At 39.4% G+C, this 27,148-nt stretch overlaps 3 protein-coding genes across 6 annotated transcripts; all 3 read left to right on the top strand.

Annotated features, from left to right (window-relative positions):
• The first annotated feature begins 287 nt into the window (after positions 1 to 287).
• LOC103986745 (transcriptional elongation regulator MINIYO) lies at positions 288 to 13,435 on the top strand. Of its 3 annotated transcripts, XM_065156368.1 has the most exons (11): positions 288 to 610; positions 700 to 1,591; positions 4,642 to 4,769; positions 6,116 to 6,303; positions 7,124 to 7,229; positions 7,311 to 7,574; positions 8,201 to 8,386; positions 9,995 to 11,367; positions 11,464 to 12,301; positions 12,609 to 12,818; positions 12,911 to 13,435. In XM_065156368.1, the coding sequence occupies exons 1-11, from the start codon at positions 377 to 379 to the stop codon at positions 13,064 to 13,066; spliced, it is 4,575 nt and encodes a 1,524-aa protein (XP_065012440.1). In that variant the 5' UTR covers positions 288 to 376; the 3' UTR covers positions 13,067 to 13,435. The 3 variants fall into 3 exon arrangements, with proteins under 3 accessions (XP_065012440.1, XP_065012439.1, XP_018683691.2); XM_065156367.1 differs by having other exon boundaries at positions 9,995 to 12,301; XM_018828146.2 differs by lacking the exons at positions 288 to 610; positions 700 to 1,591 and adding an exon at positions 3,171 to 3,458 and having other exon boundaries at positions 9,995 to 12,301.
• Positions 13,436 to 14,556: 1,121 nt separating this feature from the next.
• LOC103986607 (protein ALP1-like) lies at positions 14,557 to 18,638 on the top strand. Of its 2 annotated transcripts, XM_065157223.1 has the most exons (3): positions 14,557 to 17,111; positions 17,864 to 17,935; positions 18,316 to 18,638. In XM_065157223.1, the coding sequence occupies exon 1, from the start codon at positions 14,625 to 14,627 to the stop codon at positions 15,957 to 15,959; it is 1,335 nt and encodes a 444-aa protein (XP_065013295.1). In that variant the 5' UTR covers positions 14,557 to 14,624; the 3' UTR covers positions 15,960 to 17,111; positions 17,864 to 17,935; positions 18,316 to 18,638. The 2 variants fall into 2 exon arrangements, with proteins under 2 accessions (XP_065013295.1, XP_009402917.2); XM_009404642.3 differs by lacking the exon at positions 17,864 to 17,935.
• A 3,256-nt stretch (positions 18,639 to 21,894) lies between these two features.
• Positions 21,895 to 24,920, top strand: LOC135641103 (protein CHUP1, chloroplastic-like). The gene is made up of 4 exons (XM_065156149.1): positions 21,895 to 22,337; positions 22,475 to 22,548; positions 22,626 to 23,378; positions 23,778 to 24,920. Exons 1-4 carry the CDS (start codon positions 22,124 to 22,126, stop codon positions 24,723 to 24,725), a joined length of 1,989 nt encoding a protein of 662 aa, XP_065012221.1. The 5' UTR covers positions 21,895 to 22,123; the 3' UTR covers positions 24,726 to 24,920.
• Positions 24,921 to 27,148: the final 2,228 nt, after the last annotated feature.

The raw sequence follows: 27,148 nt of genomic DNA on the forward strand, positions 1-27,148 counted from the left end.
TCATATACTGGAAAGAAAAACTAAAGAAAATTAAGAAAAAAATAACTACAAAATAATTTTCATTCTGCAAAAAAAATATTTAAGAAACTTCTTAGAGGTTTATCCTTTCCATTAAATTTTAGAAAAAAACGTTAACATGAATAATTTTTGTATGTGTGACTTCATAGTACACACATTTCTTTCTAATCCATAGTATAATTGTGACCTATGGATTTATTGCATTGGATCGGATGTTGGGGCATCTGATTTGGATCCGACCCGATAAGATCCCTTCCTCCGTTCTTAAGCACCGTCATGGCTAGCCGTCGGCCTCGCTGGCACTGGTGCACGTCATAAACCCTAATTGGGTACCTCTCGGAAGACGAAGAGCGTCGCCATGGAAGCGGAGAAATCCGCCAAGAAGTCCCGCACCTCGAACAAGCCCAGAGGCCCCGCCTTCGCCCTTAAGAAGATAGTGCATGACCTACAGCACGCTCCTGCCCTCGTCGGTGGTATCGTCGAGAAGGGCTTCCCCCCCTCCGGCGAGGGCAGCAGCAAGCCCTACGCTGTTCCCCTTCCCCGTCCCACCGTCCTACCCTTTCCCGTCGCTCGCCAACGCTCCCATGGTCCGGTAGGAATGGGGGAAAGCAAATCCTTCTTACCACTTTCTTCGACATCGTCATCGATGTCGCTCACTGTTCTTTTTCCGGAATCTTGCAGCACTGGGCGCCAGTCGGCTCTGCGAGTGTTGACTCTGAGGAGGATGACATTGAGGACGACAAGGATGATACCGATTACGACCCCATCGCGTCATTTGCAGACCCTATCGAGAGGAAGAAGAAGGAATCCCTCGACTTTAGCAGGTGGAAGGAATTTGTTCCGCAGGATGATGCTTCTGTACCACAATCCAAGAAGGAAGCAAAAACTGACGCTGGAAAAGTAATTCAGGTAAAGAAGAGCAGTGCTGCTATAAGTGAAGGAAAGAAGGAAGCTATCCCTAGGACTTCTTCACCAAATGTTGATATGCTGGACAGTGAGGAGATGACACTGAGGGATTTGATGAACAGAAACTTTTCAGCAGCGATCACCACAACGATTGAACCAAAGTCTATCATGGGGAAGTTACAGTCTGATGCACCAAGAGACAGTGATTTGGATTCCTCCTGTGCTGTAAATGACGTCCCTGCAAGGCCTGGGCAAAATCATGTTATTAACAATGTAGAGATGACCGAGGCCAACAATCAAGGGTCTTCCTCTCTCATGGATGACATAGACGCTGAGAATCTGTCCCGGCTAAAGCAGATGTCAGAGGAAGATATAGCAGAGGCACGAGCTGAGATAATGGAGAAGATGGATCCTGCTTTAGTAGAGATGCTGAGGAAGCATGGACAGAAAAAGTTAAGGAGCAGGAATGATATTGAGCATGAACAGAATAAGGGACAACAGGTGCTGGTGAGTACCAAGCTGGCTGAAAGTGGAAAGAGTACAAAGCCTATATCAAATAATAGCTCATGGGAGGCTTGGAGTGAGAGAGTTGAGAAGGTTAGGTCGTTAAGGTTTTCACTGGATGGCAATGTTTTGGAAATTGATTCTGCTCAGCACATTCTTAGTGGTATTTTCTCTTCCCTTTGTAGCATAAATTATTGCCAAATGACCTGACTTGGTATCAACGATTTTGTCTTCCAGTGTGCAAAGTCATGGTTTTTTTGGTTATCCGGCGAATGATAACAATATGTCTTTGAACAGTTTATCTAGGGAGATTGCATAATAAGAAACAAATATCTTTACTTGTGTGTTAAACTGAATTAATTGCATGCTACCAAACCTTTTAATCTTTGAGTTGCAAGGTAAGACACAAGCTATTCTTTGATTGACTGCTGTGAAGAAACATGATACAATTTTATTTTGGACAGCTGTTCTGCTTCTCCTGTGACATTCCACTCTTGAAAGGATGTACTTAGTTATTAATTTTAATTTGTACCCTTCAATTTTTTTTTCTCTGGAATGTCCCATAGAGGATCTAACAGAAAAAATACTAGTATGCCCAACTTTTGTTTTTAATCAATAAATAAGATGATCTATGAAGAAAGTAGTTAGTAATGTGAAAGATTGATATATTGTAGGGTTTGGGGTTTATTTTAGGTCTTCTGTAGTTCATGTTGAGACTAATTCTTGGCCTTAGTTTGTAACTTCTTGGCTACTGTAATTCTTGTCAAAAAAAATTTCTTTATTGTAATAAAAACATCAAGATAAACTGCATTTGGGATGCATTTGATCTATGAGTCTCATCGATCAGGAAATAGTTCAAGCTTATTTAGGGCAACTTACTCAGCTTTTGGGTTGTGAATGAGCCTTTGTCAATCCAAATTTGGTTGCCTAGTTGTCCGAAACAGAGTTTGAGATGGAATAGGTTTAAACTGTTAATTTTTTTTCCATTTTTTTTTAAATGTTTATAGTCTTATTTGAAGTGAACAAGCACCTAGGAAAGTAAAAGTCTAGTTGGATTTTATAAGAAAGCACCTATTTCTTAGTGCAATGAGATGTGAGAATGAAATCATGTCATATCCTTAGACATCCTGTAAGGTCCCAATTATATGTGGTCAGCTCTATGGATCTTGTCACACCATTGAGCTCTATGGAGGCTTATATCATCGGTCAAACCAAGTCATCATATTTGTTTTTATCATTTCTTATAAAATTTTCCTTTGTCCTCCTCTTGTACCATTGATCTTAAATTGTTCACTTTTTCTCGCTGGTGCATAATCTTTTAAATATCTTTATGGAACTGTAGATTTTTTTGTCTTCATCTTATACTCAGTTGGAACTACTCTTAATTGCTTTCAAATGCATGTATCTGAATTTGTTTTTTTCTTTTCCAAGGACATTACATATTCATCTCAACATCTATGTCTCAGAAACTGAAGTTTTGTATGTTTGTTCCTAAGTGTAAAGTATCGTATAATATAGAGCTGCCCATAACATGGTTTTCAGTTTTGGGCACAGGACGCAGTTAGTTCCAATGTACTACACATAGTACGTCGAACGTATCACAGTACAAATAAGGAGGGAAAGAGACAGAGGGGAGGAAAGGAGGGGTTGGGTTTATTTTGGGGGGGTGGAGTGAGGGGAGAAGAAGAGTAAGGGAGGCGGCGGCAGAGAAGTAGAGGATGGGGGGTGGCAAAGAAGTAGAAGCGGAGAGGAGGCAGCAGAGGCGAGAAGGCGATGATTGAGGAGTCCTAATTTGGTAGGATCAAGGGTGGTGGGTGGCAATGGCATGCCAGGGATGTTATTTTTAGATTTCAATCAGGGAAAAACTAAAAAAGGAATCGGGCTTACTGCCCAATCAAGGCCAGATAATGGGCTTGGACCATGTGGTAAGCTTGATTTTTTTAGCTTGTTTGGCAGTGTGGCTCGCTCTGCAAGTGAAATCGGGCACTCCATGTTCCAGTCCATGGATGGTGCAGTATATGTATCATGCAGTAAGTATTGATCTGTCCTGTTGATCCATGGTCATTCAACTGTCTATTAAAATTTTCTTTTAAGCTAAGTGACACCTTTTGATGCTCCTGTTCAATTAAACCATCCTACTTTAATTTTATGAGCAATATTTTTTTAGCAATCTTCCATTCATGCTGGATGACATATGAAAAATGTCTCAACCATTTGCTTCCAAGAACTTCCTCTTTTTTTATCTTAAAAATTTCCTTAAATTTTTCTTGATTTTTCTAAATTTGCACATCATATATTTAGTTTTAGTTTTATGTAGTCTGGAACTTGTTTTTTCTAAGATAGAATTAGAACCAACTAAATTTTCATAAATAAGGAATATCATTATTAAACCACATGCACCTATGAAGTTCATTTTTTTGGCCTAATATTTTCTTACCCTTTTCTGTTTCCCTCTTGCTTCTTCATCTACTTTTCTCTTCTTCCTCTTATCTTTCTCCATCTTGTACATTTGTCTAATTTCTTCTCCCACATTTGCTCCACTTGGGTTAAATATGTCATCCATAAGCCCTTTTTTTCATATCAATTCATCCTGACTCCATTACCAATTGATGCAGTAGCATAACTGAAGCAAGCTTGACACTGTTTGGTCTTCAAATGGAAAGAAAGGAATGCCTATGCCAAAAGTAGTTGGGATTTGAATATATATTCTCAATAAATAACTGCCATTTATGGTTGCCATTGTCAGTGAATAACAACAAACCATTTATTTAACTAGTACACATGGCAGGGATAAGAAAGGTGTTTCTCAATTTCTTAGATGTCAAGGACACATTATTAATTTTTTTTGTAAATCAAATTATCATTTATTTTGTACACTAGGGTAAGGACACATCAATTGATAGATGGGGTTTATCATTTATGGTTTGTCTTTCCCATTTTCATTGTTATTTTTGGTTCTATTTCTTTTCTATGAACGAATCTAGAAAACCTACCCGGAGCATGCACTTATGCTCATCTGATGTGTCCTTGTCATTATCATTGTTGTTTTTGTTGTATTTCTTTTCGAGAATGAGTTCTAGAAAATCTATCCACTCTAATTGTGAGTGTACATTTGCTTATCTCTCTATTTACTCCTTCATTGGCTTGGTAGTTTTCCTTTGCTTTTTAAACCATGTGGTGATGTTGTTTTGTGGCTATCTTTCCTTTTATTAGGTGACAAGCCTGACGTGGGTCCTTGTAGTGTTGAGAGCGTAGCTGAGCGTGACTTGCTTCGAACTGAGGGAGATCCTGCTGCTCTTGGGTACACAATCCATGAGGCAGTAGCACTCACTAGGAGTATGGTCAGTTTGCTGCCACTTTCCTGAGCTTAAGAAAAAGTGATTCTTTTAGCATCTTGTTTTACAGATTCTTCTGCTCTGTGGGTAAAGCCAGAATGACAGCTCCATTTTGTTTTCTTGTTAAGTATAGGACTAATCTGCTATTCATCCATGAAGAAAACAAAGATGCCTGATCAAGGAAGAATCATGATGGATTGATTGTGTAGATAGATATGAAGGGTAGTCATTGTGATTCATTTTCTAACTTTGAGTTGCTTTATAACCTATTGAGGCTCAGTGAGAGTGGTTGCTCCATATCATGACAGGATCAGTGTTGCTGAACTCATCCTTTTCTGTCTTTTTTTTTTGTTAATGGAAACTAGTCCAACTCATCAAACTCAAGGTAGGAGAAGTGTTTATTCCCTCCCAGATTCTTTTGGGGTGTCATGGTACTACAGTAAAGTGCTTATTTGCAACCCTTGTGACTAGGGTTTGAGTCAAGTAAACAATTTTTTCTACTTGTAGGGATAAGGTTGTTAACATTGACAAGTAGAGCCAAGTAAACTCTTCTCATGCAGAGTTTGAGTTTTTTTCTCAGACTACTAATGAAGAAATTGATCCAGAAATGCAGTCATCTAATTTCAGTTCGTTTTTTCCATCTATACAAGTAAAAAACTAGCTGTTGACTGGTTGGCCATGTTCAAAATATTGCTTACTTTGGGAAGATATTGATTTAAGGAGGAATGATGTTCTTTATTGCTTTGTAAAGATGCATGGGAGATACTTTTGGATTATCTTCTAGACTTCCATCTAAGGACTTTTATTATTGTTTTAATGCTATAAATTACAATGACATGAAGCCCCAAAATATTTAATCGACAGAAAGCCTTCTCTACCAAGGTGGACGTCCATTCAACATATGCTTATTTTGCGTGTCAAGGGAGACACCACAGCTTTAGAGGTCATCCTTTTAAGTTAACATTATTAATGAATGTGTTTATTATCACAAACTCTTCAAATATGGAAAAGACATTTCCATATTTAGATAAAGATTATTAGTACTATTAATAATGTTGTAAAATGCAACTTCTTGGAAAGAACTCCTACTATTTCTTGAATCATGCCACATTTAGTCTATTTTTCATTTTCATGGACTAGATCTCTATTACACAATTTGTTTCTATTATTTGTTTTCTGCATAAAAGACTTTTTTGTTGGATTACCACTACCATCGCATGGTGCATACCTCTTATACACCGATATTTTAATTCAAGTATCAGGATTATTATGCTTGTATTCTTACCATACCTTTCAAATGGTGATATTCTTCTCAAATAATATCTCAATCATTTTACATGTTTCAACTCCAGATTCCTGGACAGCGGGCTATTGCCTTGAAGCTGCTAGCATCTGTACTCAGCAAGGCTTTACACAACTTACAACATATGGATAACTGTTCTCATGTCAGAAAAACAAACCCTGTCGACTATTTTGTTGATTGGCAAGCTGTTTGGGCTTTTGTCCTTGGTCCAGAACCTCAGATGGCTCTTTCATTAAGGTAAAAATTTAGCAATTACAGAACTGAGATTTAGGGGAAAAAATTCGTAGTTTGAAGATTTGTGTTTTAAAGTATTTTTATGTTGCTTTATATGGAATTTCTGATATTCTTGCAATATACACAGACATAGGTTTTTCCAGCTTTCTCTTTTGACACATTTTCTTAGAGATGAACATAGTTTGAATATCTATATTCCTCCCTGGTCTAGATTCCTAGTAAGGATGAAGGATTTTTTTGTGGTTGCTATGATGTTTCTTCATGGTGAATTATAATTCAAGACTAAGTTGAGAGTCGCTCAAGTAAATATGTTTAATGCATTTAATAAGCTTCTTCATGCTTGAAAGATTCCTCTCAGCCTAGTTCCTCTCTAATGGGAAAGGCTGCGTAATGGGATCAGACAATGGCATTTGAGTTTGTGGGATTTATATTTCATGTAGGCTATAGCTTATTGGCTCCTGCTGATTGCAGTAAAACTCCAGCAGAGAATTTTCATACAGTATGAGATAATGTATAAAACGAATAATTGTAAGAATATGTTGATTGACATGCTAAACCACATGGTGAATAATATTGGTAGAGAACTTTCTGTTTTAGTGGATACATTGGTTCTGTATTAATAATATTTTTTCTGACTGCATTGATTTTAATATTATTGTGATGCAGTAGCTGGAACCTTGTTATTACTTAGTATTCTATTTTTTTCCTAAACATGTATGAGTTAGTTGCTGTTTATTGATAATATCTGAGTTTGACAAATTTCAATTTGTGTCATGTACATGAATACTTGTCTCAGTTTCTAATCCTTTGAGCTCATCTACAGGATTGCTTTGGATGATAACCATGATTCTGTGGTAATGGCTTGTTGCAAGACAATTCAGTCCATATTGAGCTTTGACATAAATGAGATCTTCTTTGATACTGCAGAGGTAGAACTTACATTACTCTAGGAGTTGTTTTTTAATTTATCTGTTGTTTTCTATATTACCCATTCTTCTGTTAAAATGCAGAAAGTAACCACTAGTAAGAAGAATACTTTTATGGCTCCTGTATTTCGGAGTAGACCTGATGCTGATGGTGGTTTTCTTCACGGTGGATACTGGAAGTACAACACAAAACCTTCAAACATTCTCCTTACTAATGAACAGAATAGTGAAGATGATGAAAATGAAGAGCAACATACAATTCAAGATGATGTTGTTGTGGCAGGTCAAGATGTTGCTTCTGGCCTTGTTAGGATGGGGGTACTCCCCAGAATTTGCTATCTTTTGGAGGTTAGCATATTATGAATGTCTGCTTTCTACATTACAGAGTGCATATTGTTATATCATGACATCAGACAGTTCATGTAGGTTTGTGCCCCTTTTCTTTGTAATTTGATCTAGATGACTTGCTGCAGTTTGTTTTTTTTCTAGGATGTTGGGGATTAAAATAGGACCTTGAGTTTTTTTGGTAGTACTTCAAATATTTTGGTGAACTAAAACTAATTTAGTAGCCTAAGTAGGCAGCTATACCACAACATCATGGTTTCATGTTGTAACCAGCATTAGTTTTATTGTTAACTTTGTTGCTGCCAGATAAGCAAAGTAATTTAAATAAATGCATAAAATTTACATGAGACAATTAGAGATCAGCCCTGACTACAACAATTCATCAGTGTTTGTGATTAAGATCTCGTGATTTGATGGTGCCTATAGAATGTGTATATGCTAGATATGGTTTTTTTTTTCTTGTTTATTTCTGTTTTATTTTCTGAAGCAAAAATTCTATATCGATAGTCCATATTAAGCGGAGGTGAATTTTGGCTCATTGTTCTTTTCCCATCATCAATTTTTTCCTTCTTGAAAATTTTAAAATTCCCAATGGTTTGTGTCTTTTAAATATTTTTCTGTTGATTCAGATGGACCCTCTTCCAGCTTTAGAAGAGTCCCTTGTTTCTATAGTTGTTTCTGTAGCCAGACACTCCCCAACTTGTGCTGATGCTGTTATGAAGTGCCCAAACCTTATCCAAACGGTTGTTAAGATATTCACCAAGCAAGGTGTGGAACGATATCCATCCCAGATAAAAGCTGTTCTTCTTTTGAAGGTTAGATCCTGGCTCGACTGAAATGATATGTTTCCTTTGGATGATATATTCTTTTGAATCTCAAATTCTGCATGATCTTATGAGCAGTATGTAAACTATAAAACACTTCATGTTTATTATTAGTTTTGGCAATAAATCTGAGTCATTCTTTGATTGCACTTGCTATTTTTAGATCTAAGTCAGTTTTTGTTGATTATGTTTTTCTATCTACTTTATGTTACAGTAAAATAGATTGTATCCGCTTCTGTATTTCTGTTTAATAAGATGTTTTCAGACTGTATGATGTAGTCGTGTAATACTGTTATAGTAGTATGCTGTGAAATTTTTTTTATCACCACATAATTCTTCATTTTCTGTTTCTTCTCATTAAAAGATATTTGTATATCTATATTTTTATACAGCCACCAATTTAAGCATAGGCATATGCATGAAATGTGGGGTACTATTGCTACACAAACTTTGTTTGGCAAACTGGTATTTTTGGTTAGTGATATGGTCCAAGTTAATTTATGTGATATTCTTTCTGATTCATGATGCCATAAACAATGAATGCTGGAATGACAAACAGTTTGCACAGTGTGGTTATCATGCTTATGGATGTAAAGCAAACATGGACTGTAATGATGCTTATTTTACATCTATTGGTATACAGAAGAGCGAATTGAAGTGTTCATGATGTCTTTTGTTAATACAGAATGATTACATTTAGGGTCATTTGCTTTGAAATTCTTCTGTGATGCAACTTTCTTGTATATTGTAGTACAGTGAACTAACTTGCTTGGTTTCTGTATATCACTACCTCTATTCTGGGAGCTAATGATGGGGATTAAAAACTATTAGATCATTAAGCAAATATACTCATTCACAGAGAATTCGGAACCTATTATTAGGAGTACAGACAGAAGGGTCTTGTGTTTAACTTGTTTGGGCATTACAACTGACAGTGTACATATTGTCTTCATGTGCAAACACTCTACACATCTTTTTGGTTGAAGCGTGAGCTAAGCACAAGATTAAACACTCGTGTTAACTTGTATGGGCATCACAACTGACAGTGTACATGTTGTCTTCATATGCAAACTCTCCAACCACAGCTGAAAATCAATGTTATTTCATTGAAGCTGGTTATCTGACTCTGCTATGATGTTTATTTGCCCTTGTTAGTTTGTAGTCTTTTAGGAATTTATTCTTGTTCAGAGGAAGCTAGTTCTATAAAAGTTGTCAGTTCACTACAAAAAGTTGTTTAAGTTCATAATATTCAGATTTGTATATTAATGTTCAAGTCAGCCTTGTAACTGCCTTTGTTACCCTAGTCAATTGAGTATTGAGATGTCTGATCCCTCTATTGCATAATCTGTAACTTGTATAATAAAATTCTGTAACGTGTTGTCTGCCCTATCTAAGTTTCAGTCTTATGCTAGTGCTATTGAATATAAGCATTCTTTTGACCTTATTTCATTAATTTTGAAATCTCATTCTTACATTTCTCCGATTGAGGATTCTTTTTGGAAAATGATGATTTCATACTGTTTTTCTGATCTTTTATCAGACAGGTTGCTGCTTCAGACATGATGATATTGTTATTAAGCAACTTTCTTCTGTATGTAGGTTTTATCTCAAGCGAACAAACGAGTATGCTTAGATTTTGTGAAACATGGAGTGTTTCAACAGGCAATGTGGCACTGGTACAAAAATGTGTTTACCCTTGAGAGTTGGGTAAAATCTGGAAGGGAGTACTGTAAACTCACTTCAGCCTTAATGGTCGAACAGTTACGCTTGTGGAGGGTCTTTATCCAATATGGATTCTGCATTACATACTTTGTAGATTTTTTCCCTGCTATGTGTTTATGGCTTAACCCTCCTACATTTACCAAGATAATTGGAAATGACATTTTGGGTGAATTCACTTCCATTACAAGGGAAGCATACCTAGTTCTGGAGGCCTTAGCTCAAAGGCTACCTAATCTTCATTCTATGGATCAGGTAAATAAACAAACTATTGATTTTTCTATCTATGCGGCAGAATTTTGGTCTTGGAACCATGTTTCTCCAATGATTGACCTGGCTATAAGTTGGTTATCATTAAGAGATATACCTTATATATCTTCACTTATTGCTGACCCGAAGAAGAGCATGAGCCATGTTGAAGTTGCACCTATGGCTTCTTTGTTATGGGTTATTTCAGCAGTTCTTCATATGCTTTGTAGTATACTTGATAGGGCATTTGCCTTCCCATGCACCCATAAAAATATGGATAAACAAAATTCTTCTCTGCCATGGTTGCGCCATTTTGTTCTCAAGATAGGCCTTCAAATTATAAAGAATGGATTTCTGGATATCTTGTGTTCAAGCAAATATGAGTTTGAAGATTTTTATACTGAAAATGGATCTCTTGCAAGAGTCCTTTGCTTATTGAGGCAACAGAAGAATGTTGATGTATCATTATCTTCAGTAAGTTGTCTTCGAGGATTAGTCCAGATTTCTCAACTAGTTGATGAGCATGTTCGGAGAGCCAAAACTATAAACAATGGTCAGTCATTCACAGAGGGTATGTTGGGATTACCTGAAAAGACACTAGAAGAAGGTATCATTAGGTCTGCTCAAAATGATCTTTTGCAAGTTCTCACTCTGTTTATAGATGTTCTGTCCTCAGAAAAGCAAGTTCTGCAGTCTGTTGAGATGTTTGGTAGGGGTGGACCTGCACCTGGAATTGGATTTGGCTGGGGTTCTTGTGGTGGAGGATTTTGGTCCTTGAATGTGCTGCTGGCACAAATAGATTCACAACTGATTTTGAGTTTGTATAATATCATCCCTGTTGTGTCTGAGAATGATCCAATTCAAGTCGAATCTATTAGACCTGATAATGCCATTACTCTGCAGAGAATAAATTCCATGCTTGAGATATGTTTGCTTGCAGGACCTGGGGATGAAGCCACCTTAGATAAGGCATTGGATTATTTGTTCCATCTTCCCGTGCTGAGGTATCTTGGTTTTTGTGTGAATCATTTCCTTCATCATATGAAGTTTTCCAATGTATCTGACTGGCAGTATGGTGAAGAGGATTATATTTTTTTCAGTGAGATTTTGAAACTCTATTATAGAGAAAGGTGGTTAACTGCCAAGAGGAAGACTGCCACTCAAGTGCATAATGATGACATACATAAGAGGAGTCATGCTTTGGAAACAATTCATGAGGAAATAGAACCACATGCTGCAGTTTCCGGAGATCATTCTAGCAATGGTTTGTTGGTAGAGTGGGCATACCAGAGATTGCCATTACCTATGCATTGGTTTCTCAGTGCTGTGTGTATCATGGGTGATTTAAAGAAAATGGCCACATGCTCACCTGCTGATGTTGCAAAAAGTGGATTGTTTTTTCTTCTAGGTCTGGAAGTCATGTCCTCTTTTCTGTGCTCTACATCCAGAGATTCTCTGATATCTGGCATTCCCTTGGTCTGGAAATTACATGCTTTATCTATGGCTTTGCATGTAAATATGGATGTGCTTGGGGAAGAGAGAAGTGGGAATGTTTTTAAAACTTTGCAAGATATGTATGGTCAGCACATTGATCAACTAAAATGTGGAAATATGACAAGCAAAGATGAAGAATATAGAGACTTTGTAGCTTCCTCATCGGAAGCTCAAGTGAGTGGCAGCCAGGAAGTTCTTAATTTTCAGACAACAATTCATGAAAGCTACAATACATTTGTTGAGGATATCGTTGAGCAGTTTTGTGCAATGTCATATGGTGACATAATCTATGGTAGGCAAGTAGCAGTTTATCTACATCGAACTGTTGAAGCCAGTGTCAGGCTTGCCATGTGGAATGCACTATCTAATATCCATGCACTTGAACTCTTACCTCCAATAGGAAAATGCATAGCTGGTGCCGAAGGTTACCTGGAACCTGTTGAGGTACTCTCTCGAACTACATGGTTGATTAATTTCTCCTGTACTGTGATCTGACTAATTGGATCTGTAAATTCCTGTGTATAAATCATCATTGCTGAGGGGCTTCTTGTCCTGAACTAATCGATTTGTCTGTCCATTTTGTGGCCAACGCGTTCGTTGAAAATTTGACATTCTGAACCATTTGCAACTGGGCCTCAGCCATCTGAAGATATTTCCTACATATTCTTGTGCTGGATCGATGCAGGCTAACATGCCATCTCTTTTTGCCTTTTCTAACATGTAGTAACTGACATCCAAATACAATTTACAGGACAAAGAAGAGATTTTGGAGGCATATGCAAAGTCATGGACCTCCGGATGCCTGGAAAAAGCTTCCTCTAGAGAATCTGTTAGCTTCACGCTGGCAGTGCATCACCTCTCTTGTTTCATTTTCAACACGAGTGCATCTGAGAAGCTAGCTATGCGAAATAAGTTAGCAAAATCTCTTTTAAGAAGCTATTCACAAAAGCCACATCAGGAGGTAAGTAAACGTTGTGTATCGGGTATCGTGAGACATACCATATCAATGCTGGGTCTGGGTCTCTATAACTGATCTAATTTTCATCTTTACAGACCATGCTGTTGACTCTCCTTCGATATGGATTAATGTTTTCGCAAGAGCCAACTTACAAAACTGAAGTTGCCAGGAGATTGGTAGTGCTGAAGGAAGCTTGCGACGGAAACTCTTCTCTCTTGGTGATGGTGGAGAAGCTGGAGTCCTTGGGTTAGATTATAAAGATCAAAGTCCTGACTCATTTCGAGTACCATTGTGCCACCGTCAGTGGTTGCTGGATGAAGTTTTGTTTCTGCAATCATTGTCCTCTGGCCAACGACTGCCTGCGACAATTGCTCATGGTTGTTCCATCGATGTTTGCAAGCTACTACCCTGTACAATGATTTACACTACCTTAACATATATGTACCTTAAAATTGTGTATCTTTCGGGTTAAAGAAATTTTCACAAAAGATGTACAGATAGGTTGCAGAAGAGCTGTTTGTTCAGTGGTCCGGAACATTTTTGTAACAAAATTATCAAATGGTACTGAAATTACAGTACCAGAATATGAAAAGATATCTTGTGCAGATAGGTTAGATTGACACTCCGCATCCAAATGCATTGGTTTATTTGCTCCATCAGAAGAATGCCTGTGGCTGTAACATCAATCGATAGCTTTTCTTCTCACCATTGCAATCAGGTTGAAATGGGAACAAAATCTTTTCGTCCGTTATCTTTTTTCATAGTATCAATTAATTTTGCCTTTTGACTTTCGATCATGCTTTAAATGGACAGACTTGGGAGCAAGAATCACTTATTCGGCGGCTGATGCTTGCCATGTGGAGACATAGGACCGAGACCAACGCCGATCACGTGAGCAACGTGTTGCCGACAGCAGCCAAACACGTGGGAAACAGGGGGGAGGGAGGAAAAGCGACAGAAAGAGCCATCGAGCAAGTCGTTTTTTGGGATTTAGTTTAGTGATATTGTTAATTATGATGTCATTATTTGTAAATGAAGTCCATAGAGACCGATCCTTTCTGATTTGGATCACCGGTGTGCCACGTCATCACCGCGCCGCAAGGAGCGTACGGTTTTGTACGGAGGAATTTATTGTTTGCCTGACGTGTGACTGGCTCTCTCATATTGGGGCCCGCATCGACGCGGTCGATCCTCCAATGACAAGCTAGCACTCTCTCGAGCCACACGAGTTTCACGAAGAGAGAAGCGTGTTCACCTGTCCTTCGCACCCATTCATCCTACGACGGCTGCAGGGAGCGAACCAGATGCGGGACCCATACGTGGATCTATATTTCCACGGAATCATGACGCGGGTACACAGAGGGAACGGTTAGAATTTTGCTACACTTCCGCAGCGTCCGGCTTTCTCTGTCCTCGGCGGCCTTTCGGTCTAAGAACTCGCCGTTGAAACCACGACCAAACGCTGCGCCGGTCCCTGTCAACGAACTCTCATCCTCGTGTGCAGCCGTCCACGCGGGGGCCTCGCCGCCAACGGACGGCCGGATTTTTGGCCACGTGGGGATCTGAAGGCGGAGGGAAACTGGACCAGTCCACGTACCCGCGTGAGCGAACCGCGGGGACTCCCCCCTTCTCCTTCCCCGAACCAGGTGAACGGGACGACCCAACCGCGTGCACGCGCCACGCCCGAGCGCCCTCTCTCTCACTGTCTCGCTCTCGCTCGCCGCAACTATATACTGAATGCTTCCTCGCTGTCGAAGCCTCTCATTCCCGAGGCTCATCACCAGCTTACCGGCGCTGGAAGACTCATTCATGACCGCTCATCGAAAGCCCTCCGCCGCTGCCGCCCCCCCGTTAGACGACGACCTCTTCTCCTATTACTTCTCCTTCTTCAACGACGGTGCCGCCCCCTCGGCCATGGACCCCAACCCCGGGAAGCGCCCTCGGGTGGATGACCCCTCGTCGAGCCGGCGGCACGTCTTTTCGAAGCCCTCCGAGTCCTCCTCTCCCTCGCCGTCGTCCGCTGACGAGGAGGACGAGGCGCTACAGAGGCCGGAGCTGCTGCCGCCGCAGCCCCAGCAGCAGCAGCGCCGGGTATGGGTCAGGGACCGGTCCAGCGACTGGTGGGACCGGTACATCGACCCGGAGCTCCCGGATATTGAGTTCCGGCGCGCCTTCCGGATGTCTCGCGCCACCTTTGACTTCCTCTGTGACGAGCTCGGCTCCGCCGTGGCCAAGGAGGACACCGCGCTCCGCGCCGCTATCCCCGTGCGGCAGCGCGTGGCTGTATGCGTGTGGCGCCTCGCCACCGGCGAGCCCCTCCGGCTCGTCTCCCGGCGCTTCGGCCTCGGAATCTCCACCTGCCACAAGCTCGTGCTCGAGGTATGCGCCGCCATCCGGAACGTGCTGATGCCGCGGTCGCTCGCCTGGCCCGACTCGGCCGGAGCAGCCGCCGCCGCTGCCCGCTTCGAGGCCCTCTCCGGAATCCCCAACGTGGTCGGCGCCATGTACACCACCCATATCCCCGTCATTGCCCCCAGAGTCAGCGTCGCCGCCTACTTCAACCGCCGCCACACCGAGCGCAACCAGAAGAGCTCCTACACCGTCACCCTCCAAGGCGTCGTCGACCCCGACGGCGTCTTCACCGACGTCTGCATCGGTTGGCCCGGGTCGATGCCCGACGACCAGGTCCTCGAGAAGTCAGCACTCTACCAGCGCGCCAACAGCGGCCTCCTGAACAACCAATGGATCGTCGGCGGGACCGGCCACGCTCTGCTGGACTGGGTGCTCGTCCCCTACGCCCAGGCCAACCTGACGTGGGCGCAGCACGCCTTCAACGAGAAGGTCGGTGCGGTGCAGCGGGTGGCGAAGGATGCCTTCGCCAGGCTGAAGGGGAGGTGGGGATGCCTGCAGAAGAGGACTGAGGTGAAGCTGAAGGATCTCCCGGTGGTGCTGGGGGCCTGCTGCGTCCTCCACAACCTATGCGAGATGAGGAAGGAGGAGATAGAGCCGGAGCTACGGTTCGAGCTGCTGGACGACGAGATGGTAGCCGACAACGGCCTCCGCTCCTTCAGCGCCATTCACTTCAGGGATAGCATCGCCCACAACCTTTTCCACCATGGGCTCTCGGGAACGTCCTTCTTATAGGCTTCCAAGGACCGTAAGGGCAATATATATATATATATATATATATATATATATATAGTGGAGGTGGATCCAAGTGTTTTCTCACGTTAAACACTGATAAGATCCATCATTTATTTGGTGCAAGCATTCTGATCCAATATAAATTATCCCTTCGAAACCTCGTGCTGGATTATTCGGGTTGCACGATCAATATAGCCAACCAAAACGTTGCACCAGAAAACCGACCGGCCATGCGACATTAGATTCACATCCCGGCCCGGCCCGGCCCGGCCCATTAAAGAGTCATTATCCACGACGCCTCTTCCGCTACCTTCTGCTCTGCCCACCGTTCGTTGACTTCCCGAAAACCTTAGGGTTCTCTTGGCCCCCTTCCGCATGGGAACCAAGCACACGACCCGGGGCCCCAACGGGAGGCGGCGGAGCGTCTTCGCCAGCCGAGCCTTCCCGCAGGGAAGCAGCCCAATCTTTCGAGACGCCTCCGGCCCGTCAGACTCCGGCTCCTGCCTTGACGAGGCGACGCCGGAGGCACTCGTCTGTCCGGAGATTCCGCCGGTCTCGAACGGGGCGGGCTCGTCGGAGTCCCCGACGGAGGGATCGGATGGGGTGGATGCATGTGGTGAGGTTGAGCGACCCATTCCGAAAGCGGCGGACGACCCAGCTGTACTTTGCAAAGATGGGCATTTGGAAAGCGCGGCTGTTTCGAAGGTCAAGAATTTGGATGGCGAATCAACTACGGAGGCCGAAAGCGAGTCGAAATCGCGTAACCTCAACACTCATGAAGCTACAGTTAAACCTGCCGCCATTATAGGTGAGACTGGAGAGAGGAATGTTACGTCCGGGTCGGTGTCGGGCGAGACAGCGGATGCGGAGAGAAAGAAGCGATCTTTGTTGGAACAGCAGTCGCGATCCGGGAAGAAGGCCGGTGATAACCAAAAGAGAGAGCTTTCTGAGGATCGAGACCAAGATGCTTTCAACATCAAGAAACAAAACCATGGCGATGGCTCGTCCCAAGCTCCTGGCAAGATGGTGATTATTTTAGGTCTCATGGCTGCTCCGAACTGCCCATGGAGAAACGGAAGAAAGGCTCGCATTAGCAAGCCCTAATTCGTGCCGTGAACCAAAGCTAAGTTGGGAAGGGAAGCCATTGAATGGGTAACTGAAGCTTTTGCATCGGTTTTGTATTAGGTTGAATAGCATACGTGGTTGAGTTGAAATGTTTTGATTTGTCTTGTTATGATGTTCAATGTAATTGCATGATTGCCTTTCCGTTGTAAGCTTGATAGTTGTTTTTGGTGTAGTCTTGCCTCTTTTTGTTAAGAATTCCTGTTCCATGTTCTTAGCTTCCTTGGATCATGCTGAGCATCTCTTTTATATACTATCAGCTACGGTTTCACTTACATGACAAGGTGTTTGTATGTGGTGCTGGACTATTTTTCCTGCCTCTGTCTATTCATGATGTCTAAACTTTATATATCGATGGCATCCAATCTCATGTTCTGTCCTTTTTCCCAAATGACTAACCAGAACAACTTGGGGGTGATTGTTTCATTTTTTTTCTTTTTGGATATTAAAATGAATATCTTTTTGTTGGAAGATGCCCTTAGCCTAGCATAATTCATTATATTGTTGTCACTGATTTAGATGTTTGTGATCTACCCATTTCTTCTTTGGTTTTTTGTACTGACTTTACCAATCAATTGCATTACAATTATGTTGACCATAATTGCTGTCATCCGGTCATGCCATTTAAAGACTATTATTTTTTAGTAAAAATGATTGTTTTTAAGTTGATTAGCTTTTCTTTGCTCCACCATGTTTTCAAGCTTTGAAACTTGAATTATAGTATGGTTAAAGTGTTTTATGTTTGTCGTTTTTCTTATCGTTTCAACATTTCTTGTCATCAGAATATTGCGTAAACGTGATGAGATCAACTACTTCATGAAAATTTTGTTCAGCACAGTTGCTGCTTATATGAGGTTTGAGAAATTATGTTTTACAATGTACAATGACATTACTTTCTTTGACAAATGCAACTGTGAATGACTTGAAAAAGTGCAGAAATGCTTGCTAGATATGGTTATGTTTCCAAAACTTCAAATTCAAAAATGTTAAAGTAGCTGTCCCATTACTAGGATGTGATTTTGGTAAATCATGTGGAACTGATAGAATGTTTCATCATATCTTTATATGTGCTTATTTGATGTTTGCCAGTTCATAAATGAGGAATTTTTATTTGGATCTCTTGATGACAATAGTTATCTGGAAGGACTTTTATGACTCGAAACAATTGAGTAGCTAATTAGCATGTTTTCTTTGCTGAATACATGTAACACGATAACGTTATTTGAGATTGCAGGTGCTCAACTTAAAGGATATTTTCTGTTGGTAAAGCTGCTTTACTACTCGAAGGCAGTGATCAAGGCTACTTGAATGTGCACTCTGATTAGGTCTGTTGACTTTGTTTTCTACTAATGCTTCATATGTCATCAGAGTATCCATCTTACAGGGGTGTGTCATATGACTTCGCATTTCATCATTTTGGTTCATATTGTTTTCTGCAATTGTTGAGTTCACCTGCTCTGTCATATGTGGCTGGACACATGCCAGCATCACTTCTCAGTTGGTATTATACATTCGAATCAAGTTGCATGATTCCTATAGTTTTAAGGATGCAATCAAGTTGGTATTGTACATTCTAATCAAGTTGCATGATACTTGTAGTTTTAATTTTGCTTCTCCAATGCATTGCATCTTTTGGAAAGAGAACAGCTATGGTAGAGGAATATGTACTAGTAGATTTTTTTTCCTAATTCTTAAATTCCAGGTATTGTTTTTTGTTTAAATTTTCAAAATTTACTGATCATGACATAGATCAAAGCTTGGGTAGCAAAGATGCATTAGTCTTTTACTTGCCCTAAGTTTTGGAGGTCCTGATGAAACTTCTTTTGCTGAGTCTGAGACTATACCAGCCCTCATTGGTGCATATTTTGAATGATACATATTAAATTCTAACATTTTGTCAAGATTATATACAATATTTAGTTTTGTTCTATGATTTTCCTATAATGAGAAAATGATAAATTTGGAAATGTCTGCTGTGATGACCCAACTGGCAGTTGTTATGATTCCTTGCATGAACTATGAAACCATCCACTTGGATTTGGACAGTGGAGGTAGATAGATGTGACTACCAAAAGACTATAATAATGAGCTGAATGCTTCTCATTAACCTCTTCTCAGATATGTGATGTAGATTTGAGAACTGCAGTTGTCTCAATAACCTGATGGTGTGTGAACTGCATAAAATATTCTAACCATTGTCACTTTCTACTAAATGCTATCTTCTCAAAGTTTATGTATAGTTACTCATCGATTTACTCTGTTTTTTTTATGGTTTATATTTTTTATTTCTAAAAAAGAGAATTTTTTTGAAACAGTTGTATATACCTTAACCATTATAATGATAAAATGAAGTGTAAGATATGCTTGATGTGCTTATGCATAGACTTATAAATGTCCATAAACTAGATGTTTATTTGGTGATTTCTTTACAAAATGCTCACATTTTAGGTATTTTTCAATTACTACTTTCTATTTTATTTTTTTCTTAAACTGAATTCTTAATTTAAAAAATTTAAATTACTCTAAAAAAAAATTTCAACTTGTAGAGTGATTTGGCATGTTATAGTGTTTTAGTTATCACAATAAAAATATTGTGAGACCTAATCGAAAACATTATAATGATTAAAATGAATTCCTAATCTTAACCAAACTAATTATAAACATAAAAAATATGATATTATAATTAAAGAGATATAATATTATATTATTTATAATATTTTTAAATAACATTAATAGTATTCTTAGTACCTCAATAATACATTTAGATAAAATATTTGAAGATTGATATCTTTTGAAAAATACCTAAAATATGAATATTTTTAAGAAAATAACATATGATGCGGATTCATGTACCTAACATTATTTATTCCAGCTTGTCTTCTAGTTTCGACTCCTTTTCTTGTTTAGATATTGAAGTGTAAGATAGATCCAACTTGGCTTCACAATTGAATAAGTAACTTAGCTCATGTAGAACATGACTTCAATAAAATAATGATGAGTCATTAATGGTAGGTGCGTGGCAATAAATCCTCTCAAAGTTTGGAAATAATTTATATAACATATATATATAATATTTCCCTAAATAATGGTTAGAGTTTAATATATGTTCAAGCGTTTCTTAACAACTTAAATTTTAAATATTATAGTAATCTAATTCAAAATCAAAATTAGAACGGATTATCTCACTCCATATTTGATTCTTATATGTGCAATATTTATATTTTTGGATTTAGGTTGTCTCACTTAATTCAAAACAAGTTATACATACAAAAAGGATAATAGAATTTAGGGTTAAGATCAATTTTAGTTCTTGTGATTTTTTATTTTTAAGCTATTATAGTTTACTTGTGTCTAAAATAACCTTTATATTTTAAAAAACATAGTATATAGTTCTTGTGATTTTGGCCATGGACGTTTTAAATCTTTATGATTGACTCGTGTCTAAAATAACATCCATATTTTAAAAAACGAAGTATATAAGTTCTTTTTGTTAAGTTTAAGTTAACAAACATTAGACTTCGCTTACGTGGCATACTAACTTATAATAAATCGTTAATATAGTGACATGTGTAATTTAAGTTAAAAAAAAATTGTGACATTCATCAATTGCGGGAGGAAACATCATCATGGAAGCAACCACCGGTAGCACCACCAAGTCGCTATTACCTAGCAGCGCATCATATGCACGTAGCGTCTCCCACGTTGATGACGAGCTTAAGAGCTTCTGATGCCTTGTTAGGTAATAGCAACTCGATGCTACTATTGATGGTCACTTCCATAATGACATCTCTTCACATCATTAATGGAGGTCTTAGTTTTTTGAACTTAAATTATACGTATCATTATATTAATAATTTATTATGAGTCAGCATGTCACGTAAAATGATTCTAACGTCTGTTAACTCAGATTTAATGGGACGGGCTTATATACTACGTTTTTAAAAATATAGGGATTATTTTAGATACGAGAAAACCATAATGGTTTAAAATGTCAATGGCCAAAATCACATGGTTAAAATGGATCTTAATCCTAAATTACTTATGTTATTATATTAATAATTTATTATGAGTTGATATTGTACGTAAGTAAACTCTAACGTCTAAAGATTATATGTTATATTTTTGAAAATATAAAGATTATTTTAGATACGAGTAAACCATAAAGGTTTAATAAGTTCATGATCAAAATCATATTAGTTAAAATAGATCTTTTAACTCTAGAATTTAAGATTGATTTACGGTAACCAATTAAATATCTCATGAAAACCTGCACCTGTATTAATGTTGCTAAGAGTTTTCAGTATGACTATGCCAACAATCAACTAATACATTAATCATAATGATGTATATTTAGATTTTTAAGTTTTGTAAATATATATATATGCAAAACCTAAATTGAATAGGATACAAAAATACTATTTTATTTAACATAATAAAGCATGTCCCTTATCTATATAACCCAATCCAAGAGCAAGAAGATGATGTGGCATGGAACAAAAAGTTTGGCAACCAAAACAAAACAAGAACACACCCAAAGCTTGCCAAAAGACAAAGCAAGGCATTAAAGAAGCAGCTCCTAAAGCCAGCCCTCATTTTGTCTCACTGAGGACAAAATTGATACCATCAACATCACTAGTAGACATTCATTATCTCGTTTTGTTTTCCCTCTCTGTTCTACCTCTCATGTGATTGGAGAGAGCCGTTTTCCTGTAACTGGGCTCCACCGAGAACTAGACAGGTGCGCGTCGCAAATGAGTACCTCTCGAGTCTCAATGTTTCTTTGAAGATGGATGAGAACTAAGAGAGATGACCCAACGGCGATCGCTACTTCTAATGTCGTGCGACTTCGGCTCTTCTTTCTTGGGCGACGTCTTCTCGCCATTGACGGAAGCCAAAGCAACGCAGCAGACTTCTGCTTCGGAGGCTAGTGAGCTCAAAACGGAGGACATGATGCAAAAAGAGTCGCCTTGCCTTCTTTCCCTCTCGTTTTGAGGGGAGCGGACGCAGGTGTCTCTGCGGAAATTCCGTCTTGGAGCGCGGAGATGGATGTGGAGACGGATAAGGCGGCGGGGGATGGCGATCGGAGGGGTAGTCGGAGGATGGCGTTGGTGGTGAGAGGGAAGAGGGACGTGAAGCCTGTGCTCGTCGAGATCGCCATCGCCTTTGCTCTCTCCTTCGCCGGCTTCATCGCGTCCCAGCTCTGGCGCCGCCCCCGGCTTCCCATTCGTCCGCGATGCCCTCAATCCTCGTCCCCAGGTTCTTTGCGTTCGTCTGCGTTTTCGTCAAGATTTGATCTTTTTGGCTGTCTGATGCGAGAAATTGGAGAGCTATACAAAACCAATGATCAAAACTCGACTTTGACCGCATCAAGATTTCCCCCCTTTCTTAAACAGGTGGTGCAGAGCCGGAAAGTAGTGGGAAAAACAGTGGCGGTTGCCTCCAAGAGGAACTCCGCATCCTGAAGAGTGTAAGCTTTGGAAATCTTATAATTAATTACCGTCTTTCCTGGTTTGATTTGTGCTAATTTAGACTTTGTATTTAAAGGAAGAGGATTTGGGGGAGATAATCGATGGCATCTCCATGATTGGGCTGTCTCCTACCAGTTATAACTCGGGTGATGATGAGGGCTTCCTCTTGCATGAATTCAACGATTTTGTAATGCAAGAATTTGAGGTGAAAAGTAAAGAACTGGAAATCGCCAGAAATATCACGGTGCCCGAGAAGCCTGATACCACGGAAGAGATCATGATGGAGCAAGAGATCACAAGTCTCAGGGAGTTGGTTTTGTCCCTAAGGGAGAAGGAAAGGAGTCTTGAGCTTCGGTTGCTAGATTATCAAGGTGTGAAAGAGCAAGAAGCTGCTGTGGGAGAGCTTGAGAATAGATTGAAGATTAGTGCAATGGAGGCTAAGTTGTACATTTTAAAGATAGACTCTCTGCAGGCTGACAATCAGAGGCTAAAATCTCAGCTGTCAGATTATTCAAGAGTAATTAGTGAACTTGATTGTTCAAGAGAGAAGATTAAACATTTGAAGAAGAAGATGGAATCGGATAGGGATGAGGCAAAAGACATAATAGCTTCTCTTCACCAGAGTATCAATTCATTGCAGCATAGGGAGCAAAAGGATGTGAAAACTGATGCAGAGATTAAAAGGAAGTTGAAGAGGTTGGAGGAGTTGGAAGATGAGTGCATAGAGCTCAGAACAATCAATTCAATGTTGGTAAATGAGAATTCATGTTTGTCAAGGGAGTTGGAAACTGCAAAAATGATTGCGTCTTCAGTTCATGAGGATGCAAAGGTTCGTAGTGGTTCTTTTTCTGTTGGATTAGGCTGCTGGAAAATAGTTGCTTACTTTGCTTTGTCAAACCCACTAATTGTTCATATCATTTGTGATGATAGCTTCTTGATATACAAAAGGAACATATTTACATATTTCTTTTCTTCTTCTATGGCTAAATGGTTGTATATTTTTATGTAGCTTGATTGTTCATATTTACTAATTGTTCATATCATTTGTGTGTGCTCTCAATTTGTCCTGTCTTCCTTCTCCTATTGACCTGTCCAAATCTTTCATATGTTGTTACTGTTTGAGCATCTCCAAATATCACCATGTTGATGTGTGCTATGATAGTTTTGCTCCCTGTTATTTGGTTGAAGTTAGTGTCGATAGCTTAAATCATTTGCAACATGCCTGCAGATGGAAGGGTTAGAGGAAGCCAACCACTTGAGGAAGGTGAATGACAAATTGATGGAGGACATCGAACAACTTCAAACTGATAGGTGTACTGATGTTGAGGAGCTGGTGTATCTTAGATGGGTAAATGCTTGCTTGAGATACGAGCTGAGGAACTACCAGCCACCTCTGGGAAAAACAGTCGCAAGAGATCTTAGCAAATGCTTGAGTCCCAAATCTGAAGAAAAGGCCAAACAACTCATACTGGAGTATGCCAATTTGGGTGCTGATGAGAAAAGTTTAAATCTTTTTGAAGTTGATTCAGAGTGTTCTTCTTCGTCACAAGCTTCTGCTGGAGAACCTGAAGATACACCAACCGATGCCTCATCGGCAATAACACATAGTAGTTCAAATAAACTAAAGTTGCTAAGCAAGCTTAAGAAGCTAGTGTTAGGAAACGGAAACCGGGGAAAGAGAGCTTCAGCAGCAGATAGAAGTCCAAGTTCTGTAAATTCTGATACAAGAGCATCTGCCTCTATCTGTTCTATTGATGATGCAATTGCTAGAGATTCATATGATAGCTCACCATCACGCATGATAGAGGATGTTGCTGCAGCAAATCTGTTGGGAGGAACGGAAGCACAAGCAGTCGAAAGGCAACGTAATAAAAATGTTTTCTCTCAAATCAATTCCAGGCACTCTTTGGACATCCAGAGGTTGCAGAGGCTTGATCTGGAAGAAGCAAGAGAGGAAGAAGGTATACTTCATAGGAGAAATTCTGGAACATGTTGTAGGTATAAGAAAATATCACTTTTAGAGGATACATTGAGCAATTGCAGCCAGAATAATATGATTGGCAAAGAAGGTACTTATATTCCTGAGAAAGCTGACTTGAAAAAGTTTGCAGATGCTTTGAGAAGTTCAAGAGGGATATCCAAATCAGATGGGAGATCAGCATCTTCTAGATATTGATGCCTATATATTGCATGAAGCAATATTAGTTTCGCCATACGCAACCCAAATTTGTAGATGTAAATTTTCTGTCAAAACTAGAAGGTTACTAGCAGTTTAGATGCTTGTTTCTTGCCCAAAAAATATCCAAACCCTGAATACAAATGTGGTAAAATTTGTACAGCTCATTTGAATATGAAAGCTGAGGTTTCTAAATTCTTGCATCCTATCTTTGATATATGTTTACAAGTTTTCTGCATTTTGTGTTTTTATTGTCAATATGTTGATCCTTAATTGGGCTTTCTGCTTTATAATTTGCGGCACTAAGGGATGCAATTCCATGCTTCAGTCTTTTTCATCCACACCGACCTTTGAAAGTTTATATATGGTCTTGATATCAGTTAGATGAGTGCTAAGGGTACTTAGATATCATTTGTTTGTAAAATTCTTGAATTCATTTTTTTCAGTTTCTCAATCGGTATATCATACATATAATTTAGATGCATCAGATGTCATTCAGAAGCAGCAGAAAAGTTCTGGTTTTGAGAATTGTTTGTGCAACCTGACTTACTCTGATTGCTAAGACAGTTATTTCACTCATGTGTTCCTGTAGATTGATGCCAAACTAAGAGAGTTAATAACTAAGACATGATTCCTTCCCTAGTTTTAGTATTATACTGATAAACTGCTTCAAAAGTTATCCTGTATCTATCAGTTCCAGCAGAAGAAACTTTTTTCTCTTTGTATATTATGTGGATTTCTTCATGCTTTGAGTTGATCCCTGAACATGCGACCAATAACTGTTGATGCATTTTGATTGTTTCTTGTGCTAGAGATCTGTCGGGATGCTACTGCCTTCATATAAGAAACTTATGATCTTTTTCTGTAGCACACAAAAAGCAGTTCTGATTTCACACAGATTGCCCCAAGAAGTTGTACAGAGAATACAATAAACGGAGGTGATATCCTTCCTTGCACAGTTATTCAGGTGCTTTCCTTCACATACTTGATCTATATTCTATAACAACATGTTGTGATCTAGAAACATACCAGAATCTGTGCTTGCTTCATTTCTGGATTGATACTTTTGCCAAGTGCCAAGTAATTTAGGGTCCCCTAAGTGTCCTTTCAATTTACTGTAAAGACACTTATATGCGGACCTTGCTTGTGGACTTCAAGATTCTCACATTAAAGATAATGCTTCAAACTTTCAAGAAGGCTCATTCATTTACCGTCTTAAAGTTAGAAACAATTGTGATATTAGGTCACTGTAATGTCACCTTTTCTTTCGGAAACATCAGTATTTTTTGGTTGTTAGCAAGTTTTTTATTTTGATTTATTTGATTTTATGACATTAGAGGCACTTGTAAATTAGGTAGCTGCCATATGCTGCTACCTAATATTTCATATTGAGATTTGCTTGGTGATATTTATAGTTATTGTGTTAAATGCAGATATCTTTGCACAAGTAATTACCTTTACATAAGTTGCAGGACTCAACACCTTTATACCTTTTTACAGATTCAATAATCAAGTTTTTCTTGTAAAAATCAAATTAAATATGATATATAGCTTGACCTTAATCACATCATAATAAATTATGGCTAGTTAAGAGTATTTCATTGGAATTATATTATGCAAAATAAATCATGGAGAGTTAAGTAGAAAATGTTCTTTCATAGTCATGTTGGTCTTCTGTGACCACTATCCCACCACTGAAGAATGCCACCACCCGAAATCTGCTGAGTCTGATAAGAGTTCCCATGAATCAGTAAGCAAATTCCAAATCATCTGAGGTTCGAGATGGCGACACTGGTTTAATGGAGATCGTTTAGAGGTAAAAGGCATCAACTTTTTCATGTCAGTTCATTATATATTTGACTTATTGACCTTAACATCAAACAATAATGGCTGTCTTATACTTTCTGATTTTATGCTTTCAGGCATGTCAGCAGAAGGAATTGACTAAACCAATGTCGCCATCTTGAACCTCGGATGATTGGAATTTGCTTACTGATTCATGGGAACTCTTTATCAGACTCAGCAGATTTCGAGCGTAAACAGTAATGACTGTCTTCTACTTTCTGATTTTATACTTTCAGGCATGTCAGCAGAAGGAATTGATTAGCTCAAGTCTGAACAACATCCTGCCATTAGAATGTAAAGTTGACACTGGATTAGATGTTCATGGACTCAAATCAACAAAGTTGTTTCTTATGAAGCCTTGATTTGATCATTGATGAACTTACAGAGGATACATATCAGAACGCAGCAGATCGCTCCACAGCTCATAAATTCTTCCCCATGGCCACTTGAAAAGATACTGGATTCTGCTCTCCATGGAGAAATCCTGAAAACAGATGGATGGAGATCATGGCCCCCTTGTCTGCTTGCAAAACAATTATTAGGTCATCATCTATGCCACACAGGATCCACTTAATTGA

The sequence above is a fragment of the Musa acuminata genome, chromosome BXJ3-6 (genome assembly GCF_036884655.1).
Source record: "Musa acuminata AAA Group cultivar baxijiao chromosome BXJ3-6, Cavendish_Baxijiao_AAA, whole genome shotgun sequence".
Lineage (NCBI taxonomy): Eukaryota > Viridiplantae > Streptophyta > Magnoliopsida > Zingiberales > Musaceae > Musa > Musa acuminata.

Excerpts from the sequence above, each read along its gene's own strand:
- LOC103986745 (XM_065156367.1), top strand. The coding sequence starts at position 377 with ATGGAAGCGGAGAAATCCGCCAAGAAGTCCCGCACCTCGAACAAGCCC. Across the intron at positions 6,304-7,123 it reads CAGATGGCTCTTTCATTAAG|GATTGCTTTGGATGATAACC; the intron begins GTAAAAATTTAG and ends GCTCATCTACAG. Across the intron at positions 7,230-7,310 it reads TCTTCTTTGATACTGCAGAG|AAAGTAACCACTAGTAAGAA; the intron begins GTAGAACTTACA and ends GTTAAAATGCAG.
- LOC103986607 (XM_065157223.1), top strand. The coding sequence starts at position 14,625 with ATGACCGCTCATCGAAAGCCCTCCGCCGCTGCCGCCCCCCCGTTAGAC.
- LOC135641103 (XM_065156149.1), top strand. The coding sequence starts at position 22,124 with ATGGATGTGGAGACGGATAAGGCGGCGGGGGATGGCGATCGGAGGGGT. Across the intron at positions 22,549-22,625 it reads AACTCCGCATCCTGAAGAGT|GAAGAGGATTTGGGGGAGAT; the intron begins GTAAGCTTTGGA and ends TTGTATTTAAAG. Across the intron at positions 23,379-23,777 it reads CAGTTCATGAGGATGCAAAG|ATGGAAGGGTTAGAGGAAGC; the intron begins GTTCGTAGTGGT and ends ACATGCCTGCAG.